Here is an 11,695-nt window from a genome sequence, read left to right as displayed (position 1 = left end):
TTATTAGAATTGAGATTGAGTAAATCTAAATGTCTAACTTAACTTTAAAAACTAGTTCATGGGATGATGAATGTCTTATAAACTATTAAAATCTTATCCTTGAGAGATATAATATGGAACTTGTAATCTCTTTTTCACACCGACAAATAATCATCTAAAACGTGAATATTTATAAGTAGATGACTTAACAACATTGAATGAAATAGTAGTTAACTCACTAGTTTGCTTAAGCAAATGTTCGGAATTCAAATCTTGCCTTGTGCATGCAGCAATCTATTGACCACTGACAAACTCTTAAATAGAGTTCCAATTTGCGACGGATTAATCCTTGGTCTGCCTGGAGTTCTAATCTTAAATTTTAAACTTCATACTCGACTATGACTTTTTCCTTGCTTGTCATGAGAGTTCCTAATACAATTTTGTATTGTATTTTCTATTTTTTGAAAGATGTTTTGTATTGTATGTTAAAGTTAGATAAAATTCTTCTCGAAAGGGAAATGAGAAAAAGAAGGGGAATTCAGAGGCAGATTCTCTAAAGAAAACCACATGCAAAATTCCAACTCATGAAGAAATTACTACCAAGAATACAAAACATGTTAATCTTTCACCTCACATGGATCTAAAATGGACATAACATAATATACTGAAAATGAAGCTGTAAAAGTAGAGGCACCATTCAGGACTACAGGTCAAAAAACTATGCATGTTGCCCTTCCTACACACTTGATCTGAGTTCTTCATGTCCTTGAACTTGCAGCATTCAATTTCAAGGATTCTTTATCCACTAATCCAATTTCACCTCATTGCTTCACCTGCTGTTACTTGATCCGTACTTAGAACTATGCTTGACTGGTTTGCCGGCTTCGCCTCCTCCGCGGCGAAATGTACTCAAACACCGCCTTCATTCTATTCTCTCCCTCTTAAATCTCACAACACTTTGTCCCTGAATGGCAATTTACCAGCATGAAGTAAAAACCAGTGATAGTGTGTTAATACATACTACCTTTAATCCTACCAATGAATTTTTACATATAAACAAATGATACTAAGCAATGTAAGATAAAGAAAAAGAAAGCAAATAAACAAGATGGATCCTGTTTAAGACTACTGTTTCTTCCTCAACAAATTCCAACATAATATAAGCTAAGAAGGATTTTTAGGGAAGGTGTCATGATGATTACAACATAGAAGAACCCTTAAGAGTCTCTGTCGCAGTTCGGCTCCTCATTTCGATGACCTTCCGGTGAGAGTTCGAGTGCAATGATGGTACAAACGTAGGGCTAGCTGCAGGCCGGTATTCAGGGAAGAGCCGGCCGGACCTATACCGAACCCCACAAGCATTGCAAAGTGTCTTTGGACCCATGGGTCCTTCTCTCCACTGCGGCGTCGATGTCACCTCACAATGCATGCATTTTCGGTGGGTAACTGACCCTTGCAATGCAGATCCCTTCTTCTCAGTATGATCTGAAAGCAAAGGTAGATCCTTACTCCTCTGCTTCTTTTTGAGACTGCTTATTAATTTACCATCAGCTTGTGTTTGTAAATTTGATCCAGAGAAATCATTTGCCTCACCTTTTGGGGAGTTAGAGACGAATGGAACAGATAATAGCAAGCTGAAGCTTGAGAGAGGCCGGCGTTTGCCTCGAGGACGCTTTACCGGGATGACAGGTAGATCAAAGTTGGAGTTCTCGACCGAGGAGGAACTACTGCTTTCAAAGACAGACACAGGGCTGTAGGTTTGGAACTTGGGCACCCTTTTCCCATTAAAAGAAACATTCTGGTTCCGAATAGTATTGCCGTATGTAGGCCGAGCAGGATCGGCCACCTGTATTATTACAGAAAATACATCAATGCCACAACTTGGATGTAATAATTATAGATATGTTTACATGAGGTGGAAAATGGAAATATAGCAATCCACATAGATTCTTCCAACAATCACATGTTTACTCCTCAGAGCTAATCACATGAAATTAATGCTTCCTGCTTTAAATTACGCATGCCGACAATATGTGTAAGCACTTATCAATCTAAAGCATGTAAAAGACACCTCACTAGATGCAAATTTTCCAGGGTTTGAATTGGAGGGAAATGCTACATGCTACTCATCATTAGTGTACTTCCATCTACTTTTTACTTATTCATGGAAGAAAACTTTACATCTTTTGTTCCATGCATAACATCTATTTATGATGCATATAGCTAGAACACTTCTAACTTTTAGGTATGGTACCTCAAACTCTCACTTCTTGAGACAAGACTCTTTCAAAACATGGAATGGGTACAATGGTAAACATGAAACAAAGATTTCCATGGCAAGTGGCAACAACAACTACAATTCAAAACAATAAACATGTGACAAAATCTTTAAGTTGTTAACTTACTACAAAAGTACAAATTAAGCGTTTGCAACAAGTTCAAGTATTAGACCTTTTTTTAAATAGAAACACACATTAGCATCTTAAGCATGTCAATTCAAGGTAAATCAGAGTACCACTGTAGAGTGTGGACCAAAGTTATTCAAAATAAATAAATAAATCTTCTCTTTTATCCACAAGTTTGGTTCTATATCTTTCTCCAACAAAGTCAGAGGACTCTTCAACAAAGGGGCAAGTCAATGAAAGTAAATTTTGAAATGATGCCCTCTCTTTTGGTAATCACAAAGTCAGAGGACTCCTTTTTTGTTTTTTAATATCCTCTGTCACCTTACTTGTTCATGTTTTAGACTTGAATTTCCAATATTTCTTTTCAATCTGACAGTTCTTGAACAACATCATCGTAGTAATTCACATTTGCTGCTAAAAATCCAACTAATAGAATTATGTAGTTGTCTAAAACTCTAACCTGATATGTCGACATTTGAGACTTAGCTGTTCGATTATGAAAGTTACATTCATTCAAAAGTAATGATCCTATCAAATGAAACAGCCATTGCAAGTAACTGAACTTGAAAAGCAGGATCAAATTAAAAAGAAGGCCTGGTGAAAAGGGAACGAAATATCACACTACTTGAAACAACTAAGCATTAGCATCCTTCAATGTTGGTATTATAATCATGTCGCTTCAGCTTCACACGATAGAATTATATGTATGTAACTAATTCATGTATTAGATACAGGACAAGTAAATTTTAGTTTTCTTCGACATGATTGTGAGAGGAAAAAGACATCTATTCAGAGTAACTGAGCAAATACTCACAGGAGTAGAGATACTCCTCCCAAGTTTCGGATTCTCATTCTCAGTTTTATCACTCAGCCCGGATGGTGATACCGAAAACACACCAAGAGATGGCTCTTCAAGTTGTTTAAACTGAGCACCCCAATCCTCCTCCACAGCATCATCTTCCACATCTTCTATTGGGAAATCAAAAAACCCCACCACATCAAAAACTTCATCCGATACCCCATTCAAATTGTTGTCCAAAAACCAACAATCCTTCATATTAGCAGTATATACTTCAACTATATCCTGTGTTTGAAATTAAAATTAAGAAATCCTCAGTAATTAAGCATTAAATTATAAAAATAAATATGAAAAAATGTGCAATTCCCTAGTCACAATGAGAGTATGTGGAATGCAACATAGGCATACCCAAAAAGCAAAAAGCTTTCAGCTACACACACCCTCTATCCTTATCTACTAAATGTTAATGGAAAAATGAAACAAAACCCAAGAGTATAACATTATATTGAACTAGCAAGACATTATCAACAAACAATCCAAGAAGCCTAACATTGTATAGAGCTATCAGTACAATACATACATACCTCTTTCTTTGGGGAAAAAATATGCAAAATAAACATACCCAGATAAGAAAATGAACATAAAAAAGCAAAATAAATATGAAAAATGAAGAGGGGGCCAAAAAGTTAAGACCTTTGGGGTTCAGAGAGTAAAGTGGGTGGTGCAAGTGGAAGTGCAAAAAAGGAACTTGAACATTTGCAGACACTCACAGAGGATGATGAAGTTGCTGGAACTCAACCAAGGTGAGATTTTTTTTCTTTTTTTCACTCCGAATCTTTCTTTGTCTGAATACTTTCTTTTAAAAATGAAAAATTTGCAACATGCGGCGGCGCTACCATGCGGAAGCCCTCATCCTGTTCTTGGAATGTGTCTGTAGTGATATCTCTGAGCTGTCCGAAAGTCTTTAGTTTTCAACTGCGTTTATATAAAATTAAATTAAAATAAATAATTAAAACATTTAAAAAAAAAATTAGAGCTTGCTTCAATTGTTTCCTATTCCCATGTGATATGTCGCTACTTTTCTGTCATTTTCATGGTGTATATATATTTTTTTATTCTTAAAATTAGATTTAAACTGCGCCGTGCAAAAAAAAGTACAAAAATCAAAATTGTAATCTTGTGGTAGAAAATAAAATTATTTAAAAATGTCTAGTCAAGTGTTTCTATAAAATTATTTAGTCCAATTTTAAAATTTTATTTATTTTCTCTAAATAAAAGTTATTTATTATTTATAAAATTTATTTAGTCCAATTTTAAAAAATATATTAATAAATGTAATCTTGTTCAAATTCCATAGCATTTTTAGTATAAGAAAACTCAAATGATGACAATTAAAAATGAAATTTATCTTTTTTTTTTAACATCAATTCATTTATGAATATATAAGAAATTTTCGGTTTTTATACGATGTTTTTGGTCTTTACACCCATAAATATAATAAATATAATTAGTATTCAAACTTTATTATAAAAAAACTTTTAAATGAGTATGATATATTGCTTATTTGAATGATATTATGATTATTACTTCCATATATAACCAGAAATGGCAAGGTGGTTCTATGGATAAATTAGAATGATGTAATGATGTATTATCTATTCGGATTATTCAAGAGTCAAGACTATTAATTCCTTATGGTAACGTTTGGTAGAGAGACAGAGACACAAAGACTAAGATTAAAAGACAAATACTAAGAGATAAAGATTGAAATAAATCTCAGTATTTTGTTTGGTATAAAGTGGAAGACAGAAATTAAAATAAGAATTGAACTCTAATTTAATTTGCACAAAGAATAAAATTGGAATTAATTAATTGAAATGAAGATATTTTATGTATAAAATGTTATTAAAGTTTCAATCTCCATCTCTAAAAATTTTAGTCTCCTGTGTCCATACATTTTGGAGGTACTGAAATACTGAAATTTTGGAGACAGAGACAAAAATTTTAATACTAGTTTCTGAACCAACAAACATGATACTGAGTCTCAGTCTCTCAGTCTCTGTCTCAGTACCTCAAAACAAACGCTACCTATATGACTATACACGGAAAACAATTTTATAAGAACTAATTAGAATTATAAAATTTGTTTTCCTAATAGTTAGTTGCAATATAATGATATGAAATTGACTATAAACTAAAATATATGAAATAAAAACAGAAATAAGACATCAAATATATTAGAATTTAGCTAATAAATTATAGTTCAAATGACATAGTCTCCATATACTCATTTAAAAGGTTGCGAGTTCGAGTCTCTGTATCTTTGATAAAATATATATAAATTAGAATTTAAAATCTTGATATAAAAAATTACATTTTTCTTTATATTCTTTTATATATAATTAAATAATTTAATGTGAGAAATTAAGAGATTGATGGTAAGTTAATTATATAAATATTAATTTCTATTACATTATAAAATTAGTTATGTAAATAGATTGCTAGAACTTAAACTAAGTCTATCAATTACTAATAACTAAGTTGCTAAAAGATTATAAAAGTTTTAATATGACAATTTATATTCATCTGTCTAAGAAAAGGTCAGATTGAATTCATCAATATTGATAAGAACAAAAATATTATAAAAATTGTATCAAGTTTAACAAGTTAAAATTTGTCAAATTGCAAAAAGGATAATCAAAGTTTGTAGCTAAAGTTTACTACAATTATGTCATATGTTGGTATGTTTATAAAATCGTAAAATTAAGTTACTAACTTGCTATGCTAGAACCTTGTAGAGATATTAGTTGGAGTTGTTAGAAATGACTTAGTGATTAAGAAAATTAATATATTCGATTATATAAATAAATATCATAATAGTATCATTCAAGGGAAATTTATCAGTAATATGGAATTATATTAAGAGTTTTTTATTTTTCTTTTTATTAAGAAAGTTAATCGAAAGTAAAAATATGCATGTATTATTATTATTGTTTTAACTTTTTTTGTAGTATATTATTATTATGTTATTGTTGAAAGAAAATTATATTGAGATTATATTATATTATTGTTGAAGTATTTATTTTAGTGAATAATCCATGATAAATTAATTATGAGTATGATACTTACATATATGCTCTTTCCTATCTCGTTAGTATTGATATGAAATTTAGGTATCATTAACTTATTATAATATTATTTTAATCTTTTTTTATATATTATAATAAAATGTAATGGTGGCTTTTACCCTTTGTATATTTTACATGACAAATTTTAGGGCATAAATAATTATGGACGGATCTAAAGATCTGATCATTTGAAAGATTAATTATAAATGACGAATACTTGAATTATTAGGCATAAAAATATTTTATTTTTGAATTCTTAGGAAAATAATAATAATCAATCGGACAACAACTGTTAATTGGGGTCACAGATATTTGATGAGGGACCCGGAGACAATGGTTGACATTAGCACGACTAAGAAATGGTCAATTTTATTATTACTTTTCCAAATTTTAAGTACCATTTTAATTTTAAATTAAGTATTACAAATTTATATCTAATTTTATTAGATATTATACATTCTTTGTTTGGTAAATTCCTAGATATCAGGCATGGATGCGCCAAAAACAGTATACAATTATTACACAATAAATTGTTTCATAATATATTGAGTAAATTGAATTGAAATTCTTCTATAACTTAATATTAGTATGATCAACAAAAATATATCAATATCATTTTAGTTTTCCATTAAAATCCTTTCTCCTTATTATTGAGGTAAACATTAGTCCATTTAAGTGTGGTTAGATTTGCCTCTATAAAGCTAAAAAAACTAAACATACATTAAAACAATTTCTTATGAATTCATATTATTTTAAAAATATTACACTATTTGTCCAATTAAATATCATTTATATATGATTTTTGATATAGTGGATAATCAAAATACTAATGTAATAATACATCTATAAAATCAACCTCAGAGTATACAATTGATAGCAAGATTCATCAAACGATTTAATGGGTATTTTGGTAGGAGTGTACTGTAGAATATGAAGGGTATAAGTGTCCAATCAAGCATTTCACTATTTTGAAATGCTCAATTATATCTGTTCAGTACAATGTACTTATGTACATCAAAACCTTTAGTTCAAGATAAAGTTGGCAACTTCTGCACAGTTGTGTTTAAATAAGAGTGAAAAATAGCATTGCTTGATACAAGAAATTTACCATACTTGAGGTGGTAAAAAAATTCTCTGTGTAAACCAACTCACTGTGACGTCGTTTGATCTATGTAGTCGACCAGGCTTTGTTGTTGTTACTGCTGCCGCTGCTGCTTGACACAAGAAATTTCAAGTTGATTTTTTGGGCACATGAGCATCTTCTTGACTTTTGGAATCTTCTTTCTTCTCCATTACTTGTTGAACACCTTCTTGGTAACCTACTATGAAGCTTTTAAGAGCGTCTCTGTATGCAGAAGCTCTGGTCATGTACACGCGCTGCAAGGCAGGTCTGAGAGTCTCCATTCCACCTCTGGCAGCTACAGCTGAATGTTTTCCAGTAGAAGATCCATGTGTTTTGTGAAAATCACCTCTCAAACTCATTGTTCAAATCAATGGCAGAAAGCTACCGAAAACAGCAGTTTCAAATTTGCACAAAAAGCAAGAGCAGAGAGTTCTAATGCTGAATGAATAAGCAAGGGATGGCTCACTCAGCAGCATCATTGATTACTATAACTAATCTCTCTTGCTATATTATTAGGCTTCTAAGCTCTATGTAGTTTACCTTTCTGCGATAACTCATTAATTTACAAGAAGAGATAATATATATATATATATAGTATAAATAATTCACTCAATCACACATTTACACCAGCTAGAAACTAGTATGTAACTGTAATCTTAGTTTTGGAAAGCTATCAGATTCCAAACAAGATAATGATGTTAATATAAACTTGGGAAAGAAAGAGATGGTACCAAGATCCTCCAGTGTTGAAGGCTCTCTTCCTTTAGCAGGTTTCTTTTCATCATTGGGTTCTTCGGTCATTTCATCCTTCTTATAATGTGCTGGCCGAAGATCAGGACCAATGTCGCGAACCCAGCTTGCAGCATAAAGCCTAGTAGCTCTCTTTAAAACCTGAAGATTGAATGTTACAGTACAACTAGTAAGTTACCAACAGCCAAGTTTCACCAGTTCAATTAACTCTAGTCTATAGTATGGTCCTCCAAAATTGCATCTTTGTCTACTCAAAACATTAATAACATTAACTAAAAGGAAAAATCACAAGCCCACTGCATGATTAAAAAACAATGTACCGAATTGAGATAAATGCAAAAGGTTTCCACAAGTGTACCACGGAATCACGTGTTTCAGTGGTTTCAGTCATTGATCTCAGTCATAAAATATATATATATTTGAAATCAATGGCTAAAACCATTGGAATACCTGATTCCATGATACACTTGAAAGTTTCCAACAGTAATATAAACAAAATTACCCAAATACGCTGGTCCCAGGTCAATTTGCGACGCTTTTTAATGTTAGGAGGGTCAGGCAAAGACGATGGGAAAGCAATCTCTTTGAGATCATAGCGTATGTAATCATAGATTTTCCTACAAACAACCCTCGCTTTCATCTTGCATCTGCAAATCGAAGAATGGAGTTCACACTACACATGAGAAGAAATTGAATAAAATTTTGACTGAAATTCTTATGTTTGAAATAAATTAGCATGTATGTAACTGAATTCAATAGCATTGTTTAGAATATCTGCGAAAATGAATTGAATCCATCATTAACAATTAACAATATCAATGAGAGACACAGGCCAACTCATATTGCATACAAGCTAAATAACCTGCAAATGCAAACTGAAACAACAAGAACGTTTGACTATTATTGCATAATTAAAATCCTAAATTTAGAATCTAATTGCAATCATGTTTATCTAAAATTTAAAAACCTAAATCAAGTAATTATTATTACAGAAAATTAAAAAGATGACGGCACAGGAACCAGGGGCGAGCAGATGAATCTGCGAACGAGAAACCACGAGTCCACGACGAGACGCCGGCGCCGGAATGTGTGAGCAGAGCTGCCGCCGCTTCTGCTTGTGTGTCAACTGTGAAGTGTGTTTTGTGCGAGAATGAGGCACTCACACAGTGAGAGGAATAAAAACTACGTAGTTTTTCTGTTTTTGTTTATTTTTTATAACTTAATATTAGCGTGATCTTTTTTTTTTAATATATCAATTTTATTTTAGTTTAGATCCTTTCTCCTTATTGTGGCTCATTTTTTGGATAAAACCATAGTTATCAGAATCAAACCGGTAATCAACTCGGTCATATAACTGGATCACCGGTTCAATCGATAAGTCACTAATTCATCCGATTAACTCGGTCATAATTAAAAAATATAAAATTATATAAAGAAAATTAAAATAATGTCTTAAAACTTAAAATGCAAGTCTTTACAAACATTAATAATCTACTATCAATTTTTAAACATAACTAATTTGTCACAATATATGCACATCATAGTGATTTTTTCTTATTTTTCCACAATTTGTTTACAATGACCCCAAACAGGATCAGTCTTCCCTGTATTATTGTAAACTCTTTTAGTGGTCCCTCTATTATTGTAAACTCTTTTAGTGGTAAGATCAGGAGTTGTTGATGATGCTTGTTCTTAAGATGGTGGTGTTTCTCATGGTGTTTAAGATGAAGACATTTTTAAAATTCTAGCAAAAGAAATAAAAGATTTTCAGCAACCAATTTGTTTACCTAAGTGAGTTTTTAAGCAACACAGCAACAACCACCAAAGTATTCAATTCAAACGTTATCCAGCAACAAAATTCAAGTATTCAACTCAAACATTATCCAGCAACAAAAAAAATTCAGCAAGTATTCGACTCAAAGTCTCAAACATTATCCAGTAACAAAAAATTTATCTCAGGTTATCCAGCAAAGTATTCAACTCAAACGCTATCCACTTATCCAGCAACAAAAAGATTATCTCAGGTTCAGCAACAACTCTAAACTCTAAAGATTAACCAGATTCAATAACAATTCTAACTCAAATTTTCTCAAGTTCAAGTTCAAGTGTTCAACAACTCTAAAACCAAATACAACAGCAACATTAACCAGATTCAATAACAATTCTAGGTTTCTAACTCAAATTTTCTCAAGTTCAACAACTCTAAAACCAAATACAACAGCAACATTAACCAGATTCAATAACAACTCTAAGTTTCTAACTCAAATTTTTTTTTCACCAACTCTAAAACCAAATACAACAGCAACATTAACCAGACTCAATAATAATTCTAAGTTTCTAACTCAAATTTTCTCAATTCAACAACTCTAAAACCAAATACAACAGCAACATTAACCAGATTCAATAACAATTCTAAGTTTCTAACTCAAATTTTTTTTCAACAACTCTAAAACCAAATACAACAGCAACAATAACCAGGCTCAATAACAATTCTAAGTTTCTAACTCAAATTCTCCCCAGTTCAATAACTCTAAAACCAAATACAACAGCAACAAGCCAACAACCACCAGATTCAACAACAATTCTAGTGAAAGAACAGAGTAGAAATTTCGGTAGGGGGGTTATTGAACTGGGGAGAATTTGAGTTAGAAACTTAAATGTTTTCGGTAGAGTTTTCAACAACAATTCTCATGCCCTGGTAACTCAAATGTTCAAACTTGATCGGGAGAAAAGGTAATTTCATCTTTATTTTGAATCTGACTTACAAACGAAGTTCAGTCCTTCACAAATTAACAAGAACTGAATAATTAATACAAGAAAGAATAACAAGATCAATTAAAACACGTCTTCTAACAGCAAAGTATCCAGGTAAGTGGGTAAGTTAATAAGATCAATTAAAACTGAAAATCAAAATAACAAGAACAATTAACATTTTAAACTACAGCAAACTAACAACAAAATAAGAACTAGAAAACATACTAACCATAAAAAAACAATAACTGAATAATTACTACAAGAAAGAACAAGAAGAAGGAAAAAAAATCACCCTAGGATGGAGCGTTCTGAGTACAGGGAAAGGGAGGAGCTTTAAATCGCGACGGAGATGGCTGAATGGAGGCAGACAATGGCGGAACGGTGGCTGAAAGGCCGCGGAACAGAGGCTCGAACACGCGGCGTAGAGGACTGAACAGAGGGATAAGCAGCTCGAACAAGGGTTGGCCAAAAAGGAGGCGGATGCGCGGCGAACAAGGGCGACGTTGCGCCGAAGCTGTAGCAGCGGCGGTGGCTGGACGTTGAGGAACGGCGACGAGAGATGGCTGCTTCGGTGCTTCCTCCAAGCTGCGTTCGAGTTCTCTTCTGTCTTCTCTGTGTTCTTCAGTGTGTTCGTTCAGAGAGGGAAATGAAGGAGTGAGGTGGAGCTCGATGAGAGGAAGGAGGAGAGTGGCTGAGTGAGACTGAGAGAGGAGAGGCCAAGAAGGTGCTGCGCGTTTTGGTTACTGCTTAGGGTTCC

The 11,695-nt window shown here is 32.5% G+C and overlaps 2 protein-coding genes across 5 annotated transcripts; both read right to left on the bottom strand.

Annotated features, from left to right (window-relative positions):
- Window positions 1-533: 533 nt before the first annotated feature.
- LOC112785999 (GATA transcription factor 11) lies at window positions 534-4,140 on the bottom strand. Of its 4 annotated transcripts, none has more exons than XM_072232200.1 (5): window positions 3,877-4,140; window positions 3,199-3,468; window positions 1,573-1,825; window positions 1,182-1,464; window positions 534-943 (listed from the first exon to the last, which is right to left on the bottom strand). In XM_072232200.1, exons 2-5 carry the CDS (start codon window positions 3,439-3,441, stop codon window positions 928-930), a joined length of 795 nt encoding a protein of 264 aa, XP_072088301.1. In that variant the 5' UTR covers window positions 3,442-3,468; window positions 3,877-4,140; the 3' UTR covers window positions 534-927. The 4 variants fall into 4 exon arrangements, with proteins under 4 accessions (XP_072088301.1, XP_072088302.1, XP_025685215.1 ...); XM_072232201.1 differs by having other exon boundaries at window positions 3,954-4,140; XM_025829430.2 differs by having other exon boundaries at window positions 1,182-1,825.
- A 3,041-nt stretch (window positions 4,141-7,181) lies between these two features.
- On the bottom strand, window positions 7,182-11,687 carry LOC112785982 (uncharacterized). The gene is made up of 4 exons (XM_025829406.3): window positions 11,231-11,687; window positions 8,687-8,831; window positions 8,166-8,325; window positions 7,182-7,735 (listed from the first exon to the last, which is right to left on the bottom strand). Exons 2-4 carry the CDS (start codon window positions 8,822-8,824, stop codon window positions 7,542-7,544), a joined length of 492 nt encoding a protein of 163 aa, XP_025685191.1. The 5' UTR covers window positions 8,825-8,831; window positions 11,231-11,687; the 3' UTR covers window positions 7,182-7,541.
- Window positions 11,688-11,695: the final 8 nt, after the last annotated feature.

This window comes from Arachis hypogaea, chromosome 3, assembly GCF_003086295.3.
Source record: "Arachis hypogaea cultivar Tifrunner chromosome 3, arahy.Tifrunner.gnm2.J5K5, whole genome shotgun sequence".
Taxonomy (NCBI): domain Eukaryota; kingdom Viridiplantae; phylum Streptophyta; class Magnoliopsida; order Fabales; family Fabaceae; genus Arachis; species Arachis hypogaea.
The sequence above is the reverse complement of the archived record's forward strand: the minus strand, read 5'-3'. Positions and strand labels throughout refer to the sequence as shown.